Source organism: Pelodiscus sinensis, chromosome 2 (assembly GCF_052426305.1).
Source record: "Pelodiscus sinensis isolate ZL-2025 chromosome 2, ASM5242630v1, whole genome shotgun sequence".
Taxonomy (NCBI): Eukaryota; Metazoa; Chordata; order Testudines; family Trionychidae; genus Pelodiscus; species Pelodiscus sinensis.
The window spans coordinates 55,153,246-55,166,770 of NC_143053.1; the positions used below are offsets into that span (position 1 = coordinate 55,153,246).

A 13,525-nucleotide genomic window follows, 5' to 3' on the forward strand; every position below is an offset into this window, starting at 1 on the left:
GCGCCGAGCTCTGGGGCGCGGGCGGAGGAGCCCTGGCAGTCCTGCCGCGCGGGGCGCTGGAAGCGGAGGGGCCCGGCGGCGGCAGCAGGGGCAGCAGCAGCAGACGGACGGACGGAAGGAAGGAGCCGAGCTCGCCCCGCACCCCTCTGAATGACGGGCGGCAGGTTCGACTTCGACGATGGCGGCACCTACTGCGGCGGCTGGGAGGAGGGCAAAGCCCACGGCCACGGCATCTGCACCGGGCCCAAGGGGCAGGGCGAGTACGCGGGCTCCTGGTCCCACGGCTTCGAGGTGGTGGGCGGCTACACCTGGCCCAGCGGCAACACCTACCAGGGCTACTGGGCGCAGGGCAAGCGCCACGGGCTGGGCGTGGAGACCAAGGGCAGGTGGATGTACCGGGGCGAATGGTCCCACGGCTTCAAGGGGCGCTACGGGGTGCGGCAGAGCCTCAGCACCCCGGCCCGCTACGAGGGCACCTGGAGCAACGGGCTGCAGGACGGCTACGGCGTGGAGACCTACGGGGACGGAGGTGAGCGGCCCGCGCGGGAAGGGAGCAGCGGGGCGCGTGCGGGGCTCCGTGCAACACGAACTGCATGTGTGTGCGCACACGTGTGTCGCTGCCACCTGGGCGCGCCCCCGCGCTGGCTCTCGCATGAGTTGCACCCCTGCACGAGAGCCGGGGACCGTCTCGCTCCTTTCAGGCAGGGGTAGAAGGAGTTTCAACTCTTGGCAAAGTTTTTTTTTTTTTTAATCTTTTGTGTATCAACTCTATGCACGCGAGCAGGGCCCCATTGTAACCGCGGGAGCGGTGCGTCTTTGGCAAGGGGCAGGTGCTGAGCCTGGGGGCACATTCCCATGGTCAGGAGTTGAAATTTGCAGCCAACTGACGCAGGGTTCTGTAAGTAAGGCCTCGATCCTAGAGCTGGACTGCTAGTATTAATGCGGAAAGAAGAAAGGTTCGTAAAGAAAACTACCATTGCTTTACACTCCTAAAGGCAATGAACGCACAGTGTAGGTTATAGTGTTGCAGGGTGACCTAGGATTAATATTAATTATCCTGTTAGAAACGCTGCATTTGAGTAATAGCAGCAGAAGCTCGTGAGCTGTTTCAAGGTTTCACTTTTAAAAGTCCATATTCCCAGGGCTATCGCTTTTCCTTCACCATCTGGTCGAAATGTTTGCTGATTCCTAAACTTTAGATGTGAATTGTAATTGCTTGAAAACATTGATTTTATCCCTTATTGGTACTACTATTGGAGGATTCACAGGTAGTGTTATGTGGATTTAGCAACACTTACGTATTCTATCCCAGACAAACAAATCTCAATCACTGGCTTTTGAAAGTTTTAATAAATTCATGGGAAAGCAGAAAGCTAATGGTATCTAAATAGATTATATATTAGAAATAATTAAACTTGGCCCCACCTACATTGTTATAAAATTAGCTTATTTAATAAACGGAGAAATGTTGTAATGTAAACCTTGCAAGTGATTCTAAATACAAATCATATTTTGAAATAAATAGGCCAGCTGCTGTTCCTCTCCCTTACCATCCCTCTCCACCCACCTCTTTTGCCCCTCCCCCAAAAAGCCCAACCCTCCTAAAACTCTCCTATAAATATATTGGGATGACTTGAGTATGTCTTAGTGACTTCTGACATCATATTTAATGTATCAAAAGATATCAACCTGAGGTTCAGCAAGGTGACTCATGAGTATAACTTCCCCTGTTGCATAGTTTCATTTAATCATGTACATGTCATTTCAAGCACCAAAGAAAAGACAGGCCTGTTTCTGTTCTCACACTGTGTGCTGCTGTGGCTTTTGGAGTTACAGCTGTGTAAAATCAGTGTAACTGAGCGCAGTGACCTATGGAATTACTCTTGATCTATCCTGATGTAAGGGAAAAATGTGGCCTAACTTTCTAGAGCTGAAATTTTAAAAACATTTTATTTTAACCTTTAGCATACACATTTTGCAAGTTCAAATTTGTGTGAAAATGTGAGTGCAGTGCAAGAAGTGTAATTTAGCAAAACAATAGATAATGTGTAAAAATCTGCCTTCTTTGTGACTTAAAAACAAATTCTTGATTAAGGTCTCTTAAGTAATGCTATGTATCAGTTTCTACAAGAAGTTTGATTAGCAACTTGTGGTCAGTCCCAGAAGAGATGCCCCAAAGAATAAATACCCATGTGCCACGGGGGAGTAGAGCCCTACTTACAAAAGTTTTCTCATGCTCATAGTAATCTCCTGGGTCTGTGAAAGTTTTTATGCTTGGTCTCTGCCCAGAGGGTACGTACATATTTTTAATTATTTTTTTAATTTAAAACATCAGCATTTCCTTTCACTAAACTGTTGAATTTTTTTTCTCCATTTGGTGGATTAGAAGTTTTAAAAGGGCTACGGGCAAGTACAAATTGCTATTGCCTTATTTTTAAAATAAATTAGTGTGCTTGTTTTTGTTAGAAATAGATTTCTCAATAGTGAACACATATGAGTAATTGTGGGAATCCATCTTTTGTGTTTTCTCTCTCAATTAAGCAGATTGTAATTCAGAGATAAATTGGCTTTATTGATAGTTTGGAAGTCAGGGTAGTGTGGATTTTTATAAAGCTACTATCTTAAGAATTTTTGTTCAGTTAATGTAAATCTACCACTAAGGCCAGAATTGTGCAAACATAATAGTGTATTTGAGCATGTGTATTTCCATTGATTTTTAATGGGGCTACTGATGGGAATTAGGTGTCTGTGGTCAGGGCCTTAGTTTTGAGGCACCGCAAACAATACGGCAGTAAATGAGAAACTGCAGTATTTTTACCTGTTTGAAAACTATCTGGATTGTTAGTACAAACAGACTGAGTATATTTAAAAGTCCTTAGAGTTGTAGATTGAAATGTTTGCATTACAGGCCATTGTGCTTTTCTGGAGAACACTAGAATAATGATATAACTTTGTGCTGATAATTAAAGTTTAGGAAGTTAAAAATCTACACACACATAGTTTCCACAATATTTTGCCTTTAAAGTGTGTTGGTCTGGGAGAGATGTATTTAGGAATAAAAATACTGGCAACATGCAAACTTCTGTCGTCTGAATAAAAAATTTCCTTTGATTTGCATCTGCAAAACCAGAGTGATACAGTCCACTGTATGGATATGCTTTTTAAACTAGCATTTAACTGAATCCCCATGGAAAAGGTAATGTATTTAGATCTTGATGAGAGGTAGGTAAACTTTTTAGACCAATAGTTATTTGCTGACAAATACAGTCTGGGGGTAATCCAAAACTATTGGTGTATTGAATTCAACTGTTTCTCTGTGTCGCCCAGTAGTAGCTAGTTTTAGAGGAGCACATACAGTTTTACAATCACTTGGTATCTATCTGTGGCACAAATTAGAGCTATCAGTTATAGTTAAAATGAACATGAAAATAGGCATGTTGTTGCTTACAGGATTGAGTGTACATAGCACATTAGATGTTCTTGGTACAGTATATCATTATATCACACTTGTTGAGTATAATCATAGCCTTTTAATAACTTCTTAAATTTTCACTTTGGAAGTAATATACACAACTATAATTTTATGTAACACTATTGTTTCCATATTTATAATAATGTATGCTTTTAGCGTACAATTCAAAGGGAACATTTTGACTATAACTAGAAAATTTAACGCAAGAGTGGGTACTTTTCTGCATGATACTGTCTAGTAGTAATAGAGGGAAACCCTTCTGTTTATTGCACAGTTACAACCAAATATCTGAGGAGTTGGGAATGGCTGCACAGTAAAACTACACAAAATATTCAGATGAAATCTCCATGGTAGGCTGTTTTTATTTGTTTGAGTTATAGAATATTCCACTTACTCATTAACTATTTTTTCTTTTCATTTTTTTAATAAGAATCTTGCCTTGATTTCATTATCCTAGTAGAAAGGGGAGTCTGATAAACACATACAAGTAAATTAATTGTCCTGGTTTAATGTTCTCCAGGGCAAATCATAAACATTTCCATTTTCCCCTACAAAGAAGTGAAAAACCTGTGCCATAATTGGGTTATATATATTTGATCTTCTGTATTTGTTTTTTAAAACAAAAATATTTTCTGATCAAGACAAATTGCAGACATTCCTAAGCTTTGATATTTACGATAACTAGTTAAGAAGGACCTTCCCAGATTTCTGATTTCAGTTCATGCAGTTTATTCAGAAGGCCATATACTGGCACGAAGAAATGTAATGAGCTCTGTCCATGAGACTCATTGCAATTTTTTAAATTTAAATAGTGAACCTGATTAAGATGTACAGCAGTAGTGTCTATAATGCTGTAGTGGCTACTGCTTCAGAGCTGGTTGGATACCATGGATCTACACTGTTCTGGAAGTGTAAAGAGGTCAAAATGTTGGGAGGTCAACATGATGCAATGCAATGTTTCTGAAAGTGTACCACGGAAACACTTTAACTGGCTGCCCTGGTTTGTTTATGTACTGGCACCGTAGCCATAGAGCCTCGCGGCTCCCATCGGCTCCGTTTTGTCCTTTGAGGCCAAGGGGAGTCGCGGGAAGTGGTGGCCCAGCCCATACCACTTCCCGTGGCTCCCCTTAGCTGCAAAGGATGAAACTGAGCCAATGGCAGCCACGAGGCTCCGAGGCTGTGGCGCCGGTACATAAACAAACCGGGGCAGCCAGTTAAAGTTGTTTCTGAAAGTGTTTCCGCTGTACACTTTCAGAAACACGGGTGTAATGGGCCCTACTCTAAATGAGTCAAGTGTATTTATTACTTGCATAACAAATTAGACAGTTGATATATGAAACAACAAAACATCTGTAGCCATATTCTCATCTCAGGTGTACCTTTAGAACCCTTTATAATCACACGGATGTAAATAGGGGCAAAATGTAGTTCTAGATACAATTCAACTGATAGAATATTCATATATTTATTTCCAGGAAAAATATTTATTACAGTAACAAGTGTCAAGAAAAAGACTGCACTTTGAAAACTATTTACAGATCACATCCTTGTATTATGCTCATGTTTTTTATTTACCCTGCTCCGTATGTTAAGTATTTCTAAATAACCATGTTTCTAGATTCAGCAGCCTTAAAAACCAATTCTTCATAGCAGGTATCTAGGATACAGAGAAGGAGAGAGAATCTAAGAAATTTGCTTACTGTTGATGTCAGCAGCCATCTGTTATAAAGGAAAACCTTCCACATACTAAAATATTTTAACACTAAATAGTTACATTGTTGAGCTTATTTAACATTTATATGAAATACATAGTAGTTAAAAAATCTGGAACAAAACTTATAAACTGATGATTTTAAATTAGCTCATTCAGACAGGTATGATAAGAGGTAAATGGTAGAAATGTATATTGATGAGCTATTAGATGCATAACCAAACTAGATAATGTACATAAAACTGAGAATTAATTTCAAACAATTAGTCAAATTAAGCTTTCAGACAAGTGATGTTAAAATTTGAGGTACATGACAAATGCAGACAATTACAGGAAATCATGGACTTCCATATGTCAAATATAGCTCTCTAAAAAGCAATTTAATGTGTGAAACAGCTAACAGAGTAAAACCAAACAAGTAAATTTTAGAAGTTGTTTATTAGTACTTTTTAAAGAACGTCCAGAGTTATGTTTGTTAGTGCTTTGGTTAGTGGGTGGAGACTAAAAGGGGAGAGGCAACAGTACCTTATGTTTCAAGGTTTTATATCCATTTCTAATTGCACTGATTAGGACAAGAACTTCTTGGGGTCAAATCTGCTTATTGTGGAGTTTCTTGCATCTTCCTTTAATACATCCGGTATTGGCTGTTGTCAGATGCAGGATATTGAACTAGGTGAACCATTGGTCTGACTCAATCTGGAAGTTCATATGTTCAGGCAATAACCTGAATTCATCTTTTTAACCACAGACAATATAACTTCAATCACATAGGTATCTATGACCACCACTTTTCAAATGTTATCCAACTCCTTCTTCTGTTTCCATTTTAAAAAATCAGAGTGGTTTTGTCTGTTTTTTTCCTCTTGCTATGTTTGAGTTACAGATTGTGACAAAATATATTCAGGTATAGCTAAAATGGTATCCTTTAATTCTCTGCTATTTTGCCACTAGACTATTTAACTACATACTGCTTTACGAATGAGAGGTAACTTGACATTATTTTCATATTCAGGTGAATAGTGAGAGAAATGACGTTTCTGCCTTAGTTCTGATATTTGCATCACAAATTTAATAACACAATAATTTACTAAAATGTGACAACAAAAGCAATCTAGGGATGTAATAGTATAGTCAATTAACCGAAAGCAAAAGTGTATAGGTTAATGCTTTAGACTTCATGTATTTCCCTCTTCCTCTCTCCTGGCCAATCAGTTTTTTAGCAGGCTGGCCAGCAGCCTGGCTCAGTCCTGGCTCATGCTGGGTCTGGGACCTACCCCCATTTCAGCTTTGAATTTCAAGTGTATTAAGAGCCAGGCAGGCAGACAGCCTAGCTCAGTTCTGGCTTGCGCTGGGTCTGGGAGCTCAAACTGCTGTCACTCCATGCTGCTGCCTCTTTCTCAGAAGCAGCAGCACAGGGCGCAGGTCTGTGAGGGGAGCTGCTTTCTAAACTGGCTCCCCTCACAGACCAGCTTCCACCTGGCACCCTACACTGCTGCCTCTGATATAGTGGCTGCCAGCCCCGCTCCTGGAGAGTGTAGAATAGTCGACTAATCAATAATGTTTCATGAGTTTACTTGACTGTTCAATAACTGATATTTAACATCCCTGTATCAGTCATCATTGTTCTGCATTTTATTATGACTGTTAGAGAACTTGAACACACTATCTTTGTATCTGAACTCTTTTTTTCATAAGCAGGTCTCCACTGATTTCACTGTGACTTTTGTTTATGGTCAGACTGCAGGAAAAAGATGTATACTATTTTCCTCGGTCTGTTGTGGATGTCTTTTAATGCAGCATTTCTGTTGCTACAAATAGAATAAAGGTCTGAAACAAAATACAACCTACAGGGAAGTTACTGATTTTATAAACACAGCTATTCATTATAACAAAATATATGTTAGCAGCAAGAAAAATAATACCAACATTTCACAAGGAGTCAGAAGAGGCAAAGGTGATATACTAAGGTTTCATTCCTGGAATCTCAACAAAATTAGATTTTTTTCCCCTGTAGAAATATATTTTAAACAAGTGTGCAATGAGTCATTGTGTAATAAAACTTATTTAAATTTAAAAAAAAATATTCTGGACACTATTGGATTTTTAGCTATCTGGGTACCGGGATTCATTTGAAAAGTTTTTATTAACCAGCAGAAGAATCGTTTTTTAAAAGTTAGACAAATATTTTCTATTCCAGGATTCCTTTTATCATGTAACATGTGTTGACTTTTCTGATGAAATTTTGCCAAAAATATGTCTGGTAAAATAGTGGACAGTAGGTATACTATTGTAGTGATGGCATCAGTTCCTCTCTAATTGAATTGCTTCTTAAATTTTGTTTCCATTGGTTATTCTTTCAAAAGGTACATACCAGGGACAATGGACAGGAGGGATGCGGCACGGATATGGTGTACGTCAAAGTGTACCTTATGGCATGGCAACTGTGATCCGTTCACCCCTCCGAACATCTCTCTCCTCACTCCGTAGTGAGCAGAGCAATGGCACTGTTCTGCATGACATTGCTTCAGACAGCCCAGCTGGAACAAGAGGTGGATTTGTTTTGAATTTCCACAGTGAACCGGAAGCCATAAGTAGTAAGAAAAGAGGAGGCTTGTTCAGAAGAGGATCCCTTCTTGGTAGTATAAAACTTAGAAAATCTGAATCTAAATCATCAATATCTAGCAAACGTAGCTCTGTCAGGAGTGATGCTGCTATGAGCAGAATTAGTTCTAGTGATGCCAACTCTACAATTAGTTTTGGAGATGGAGACTGTGATTATTGCCCAATGGAAGACCATGTTGATGCCACCACAACAGAAACATACATGGGAGAGTGGAAGAATGACAAGCGCAATGGTTTTGGTATTAGTGAGCGTTCGAATGGTATGAAATATGAAGGAGAATGGCTAAATAATAAAAGGCATGGATATGGATGCACGATATTTCCAGATGGCACAAAGGAAGAGGGAAAATATAAGAACAATCTTTTAGTTCGTGGAATAAGAAAGCAACTTATACCATTAAGAAACACCAAAACTAAAGAAAAGGTGGATAGAGCAATAGAGGGTGCACAAAGGGCAGCTGCTATGGCAAGAACCAAAGTGGAAATTGCATCTTCAAGGTATGTAATTGAAAAATGTATATTTTTGCCATTTCACAAATAGCAACAAAAAATGGATGGTTTACAGTAAACTATATTGACAGAGACTCTTAAAAATTTGAGTAGAGAATTGTTTGTCTTCAATGGGCAATATTCAGCTTTGTATCATATTTGAATCTTGAGTGACTCAAATGAAGTTACATATGTGAACTTGAGAGTAGAATTTGTCCTCATAACTTGAGACAAATATTACTTGCACACTTCATACTACACTTTTGCTTGGTGATTTATTTGGAAACCTGCAGTAAGGAAGAACAAAATTTAAGACCTTGGTTTTGACATATAACACCGTGAAGAGGAGATTCTCACAAAAGAGCTTGGGTGCCTAATTGGCAAGTAAGTTGCTTTAATCCCAGAACCATACCCCACTTGGGTTCACAGAACCCCTGACAAGCTGCCTCTGAACCCCCTAGACACTTAAAATATCCCAGCTCCTATATTTTTTCAATAATACTCCCTAAATGTCTGTAGACCTCTAATTATGCATGCTGAATGCAGCCTTATGCCAGGCATCTGGATGCCTGAGTTCCAGAAAATGAGTGAACCAGGGGGAGGACAGGTTTTCCATTGCCTAACTTCCCTGCAAAGTTTGATCTGGTAAGCATGCTCTGAGCTCATCTACCGGATTGGGTCTTTCTGGGGAAGCTTACACAAAATGCCAGAGTGAGGAGTAGCAGCTCCTTCATAACTTTCATGCAAGTGGTTAGAGAACTCATCTGGAATGCAGAAGAATCCCACTTCAAGATTCTCTTCCACCTGAAGGGGAGATCTGAGAACTCCTAAGTGCATGTTCTAATCATTGGGCTACAGTGGGGGTGGGCAAAAGAGCACTTAGAAGTGCCCTGTGCACCTGGCAGGGCGGGAGGAGGCTTTGCATGCTCCCCTGCCCCCAGGCCAATCAGGGTCTGGGGGGGTGAGGGGAGTGCGCGAAGTTTCCTCTGCCCTTCCCCCATCCTACGACGAGGGCGGGAGGAGGCTTCACGTGCTCTCCCCACCCACCCAGGCCCTGATTGGCCTGGGGGTGGGGGAGCATGGGAAGTTTCTTCCCACCACCGGGGGCATGGGTGCGTAGTGGGAGGGGGAGCGAAGGGGCTCTCCCACCCCCAGACCAATCATGGTCTGTGGGTGGGGAAGCCTGGCCCCACCCCTTCCATTTGAGGCCCTGGCAAAAAGTATTGCCCACCAATGGGCTACAGGATAATCTGAGGTAGAACTCCCTCAGTCTTTCCTGTTGAAGCTGTTCCACGGTAGATAAATCATTTCCAAAAGTCATTGAAGTAGGGACTGGATCCTGTATCTTCTACCTCCCAGGTGAGTGCTCTAACCAGCAGGCTGGAGAGTCATTCTCATCCTTGTTTGCACTGTCTCTCTGGCCAAGTGATTTTCTTTTATATTTATCCACAGTAGAGCAACTTCAACAGAAGAGACCGAAGGAACCCTCACATCAGAATATCCCATAGCTTTAGTGGTTAAGGCACTCACTTGAGAAGTGGGCGATCACTGTTTAAATCCCGTCTTCCCCTCACGCGGTGGGGAGATTTGCCCCCTGGATATCTCACATTGTAGGTGAGTATTGTAATCTCTGGGCTAAAATGTACAACAGAGGTTCTCCTCATGCACACCCTAGATTCTTGCTAAAACAGCATAGGTGTCTAATGCTCAGAGAGGGTTTTCAGGTAAGAATCCCAAATAGAGGAAAGACCTTCCAGCAGCCCAGACTTGAATGCCTATCCTAAACAAAGGGGCAGGTCTTAGAGCATACACCTTGGCTTGGTACTGCCCATTGGCTAGTTTATGTTTGTTTGTCATCAAGCATTCTGGCTTTTGTGAAATTTTCAGGCACGTATCTCTCTCCATTCATTGTATAGAGACCTACTCAGGCTTAGTAAATCCACGTGATTTTCCAAGTACTAAATATACATAGTGATGCTGGGTGTCAACATATCTAAGTTTCTTTGTGAATCAAGTCCTACCTACTTATCTCTGTGAGATCTTCTTGTTATTTATTTGAGCTGGAGTCTTTTAAGTCTTGATGAGGTTAGGGCCCCATTTGGCACAGAGTTTCCTGAGGGGACTCTTGGGTTTGGTACTTGCTTCCCTCACTGAATATGAAAAACCCTGAATGTCATCAGATTTTGGTTATGTTGCCAACTTCATGGTGGTTTTTTTCTGTTCTGTTTTGTTGTTTTCGGTCCCGAGTGTTTGAAAATGGGAGAGAATTGTGCAGGTGGTTACAAGGGAAGGAGGAAGGTTTTAATTTTCTTGTTTTGTTGTTTGGAGGACTACCTGAGGTAAAATTGCTGCAATTTAAATTAAATTAATTATAAACAATTAATGATTATTTTTAAGTGTTTGTGAAGGGTGCTGAAAGCAATGCATCAACGATCTTTATTGTTATAAATGAAAATAAAGCTTTCTGGCAGCTTTCTTCATTTCAAATTGTTTTTCTTAGACAGACTCTACTTGCAATTTACTGTTACCATAAAAACAGCTTTTTAACAGAAATCTGAGAGGAAATATTGATAACCTTACAGTACTGATCCTGACTTTTGCTTGAATTGCACAGCCACTATTGCGTAGATTTAAAAAGTATATTCACTGTACATAAGTAATACTATTAAAAAACAATCTCAAGAGTGTCAAGCACATAGAATAAATTGCATATTTGGATGATTTATCCTGAAAAGCAATTGAGCAGCAAACCGATAAAGATGTTTATTGGACTACTAAAGAACCCTAAGGAACCTTTCAATAAGAAGTAAAATCTATTTGGTAAGACAGTTTGCACTCATGAGTGTTAGTATTTGGATTCTGCAAAGAAGTCAGGGAGGCCCTGGGCAGTATAATCATTTAGCAAAGAGTTGAAGCAATAACTAATTTTAAAACAGCATAAAAATCCGGAATAATTTAATTCATCAGAAGAATTAAAAGTATTTTCAGTAAAGAAATGCATCGTGCTATACACATTTTGTTGGTAGAATGGATCATAGTATATTATAAAGTTAAATTATAAATAAAAAAAGATTTTTTTTAACCAGTATAGTGCTTTCTAATCAGAAAAATATGTACATATTTTAAAGAACCTTTTACAGTTTGTAAATTATGTACATAAGGTCTTCAAAAGATGCAAATTAATAAAGACTTGATATGCAGAAAATTTCCATTTAAAGGAGGTGGGAGTAAGGACCTGCCCCAACTATGACTACTGAAACTACTTGTAATACAGTATTGATTTCTGAACACCTCCTTCCTAAAAATGTAGACCTATAAGCAAGGTCCTCCCAAATTCACAGCCAAGAAAAATACATCATGGGCCATGAAATCTGGTCTCCCTGTGAAATCTGGCCTTTTGTGTGCTTTTACCTGTACTATACAGATTTCACAGTGTTGGTCAAATTGGGTGTCCTGATCCAAATGGGAATTGCAGGGAGCTTCAAAGTTATTTTAGAGGGAACCAGCCACAGAGGCAGCAGCACAGGGTGGCAGAGGGCGCCCCGGGAGTGGGGTCAGGAGCACACTGGCTGCTGGCTCTGCCCCGGAGACTAAGTAGTCATGTAATTGCTAAGTTTTCGTGCAGTTACACAACTGTTCAGTTATGCAGCATCTAACATCCCTATTACTAATCCACACACGTTAAGATGTTTTTCTAAAAGATGTGCTCTAGTTTGAAACTAAATTCTTTCTGATAAGTTATATGGCTTTTGTTATACAGGTGGTCACAGGGGCGGATAAGAGTTTTGCAGGGCCCAGGGCAGCACAATTTCACGGGGCCCCCCTTTGGAGAAAAAATAGAAAAAAGGCATCCCCCCTGTGCCCACTCCTCCAGTAGCCCCACTCTGATCATGTGAGCTACCTCTCCTCATCCCCTCTCCTAATACCTCCCTCTACACACCTGCCCTGCCTCTCTCCTCTGGTGCTGGTCCTTCCCCTGCAGGTGTCTGCCCTTCTGCTTCACCCCCAGAATCCTCTGGCACCTTCTCTTACCCCTGCACCCTCCTGGTGCCTCCCCCTTCCCTCACTGCACCTGCACCCTTTGCCCTCTTTTTCTCTGATGCCCACCCCGTTCCCCTCATGCCTCTGTGCCCTCACACTTGCCTTGCTTCATCTCCACCTTCCTCATGCCCATCCCTGCTTTCAAGCCTTCTCCCAGCATCTCCCCCCCCCCCGCTTTAGCCCCAATGCCCTTACCCTCTCCACTCCCAGCATCATCCTGTCCCCCCTCCCACTGACACCTCCCCTCCTGCCCTTTTCCTCATTGTCTCCACTTGGCCCCCTGACATTTGTCTCTCCTCAGCACTATCCCTTGGTGCCTTCCCCTTTCTTCTCCTGACCTGCCCCCCTCACCTCAACATAAGCCCCTTCCTCTACCACCCACCTTCTGTCTTCCAGTTTGCAGGGCAGCCGCAACCCCGGCCCAGGCTCCAGACCATGTGTCGAACCGAGTGGTGCAATGCTGGGCCTCGCAGTTTTAAAGTCCTGGGTTGTGACGTCATGCCATGCCCAGGCATCTCCCCTCTCAGCTGTTGCACGGCATTTCAGCACGCCGCGCATGCGCTCCCTCGGCTCCACATGGCCGTACTGGCCAGCTCCGGGGAATTTAAAGTGCGGGGCTGCGGCGCCCCGTCAGAATCCCTTCCTCCTCCAGCAGCTGCCAGCCGGCCCTTCGGTGGATGGCCCACTGGGAAATTCCTGGTATCCTGCTGGGCCAGTCAGCCCCTGGCGCTGGTGCGGGGCCTATTGAAGCGCAGGGCCTGGAGCAGCCGCCCCACTCACCCTGCTCTATATCTGCCACTGGATGGTCAAGCCAGATCATCACAATAGTCCCTTCTGCCCTTATAACCAACAACTCTGAGTGAAGGTGCAGAATTACTGTTTTGTTTAGCACAGATTCCCTACCTTTGTCACTGAGAACAATTCATTCATTTATTGTTTTCAAAACTGTTACGCTGGGGATAAATCTAGCCTCTTTGTCCAGTTTCCTGGATTTGGAAGGAGAGATGGCTACTTGCCCATCCTCGAATATTGAATGGGGGAATTTCTCTTGTATGTGTGTTCTAAGGACATACAAACTATGGAGCCAGTCCTGCTGATTGACTACTGCTTGAATAGATGTTGAGCATCCTTAGCATCTCTGCACCTGAAGACTCCAAAGACTTTGTTTATTTCACTGTAGGTACTGTGAA

General features: G+C 42.0%; 1 protein-coding gene across 2 annotated transcripts in view; it reads left to right on the plus strand.

The window, feature by feature from the left end:
- Window positions 1-30: 30 nt before the first annotated feature.
- JPH1 (junctophilin 1) overlaps window positions 31-13,525 on the plus strand; it is a 127,352-nt gene continuing 113,857 nt past the window's right edge. The window contains exons 1-2 of one of the 2 annotated variants that reach the window (XM_006131548.5): window positions 31-529; window positions 7,547-8,303. In XM_006131548.5, coding sequence (XP_006131610.4) covers window positions 151-529; window positions 7,547-8,303 — 1,136 coding nt within the window. In that variant the 5' untranslated portion in view covers window positions 31-150. Of the gene's footprint in view, window positions 530-633; window positions 957-7,546; window positions 8,304-13,525 lie in introns of those variants that run through there. The other variant, XM_089776225.1, reaches the window with a different exon arrangement.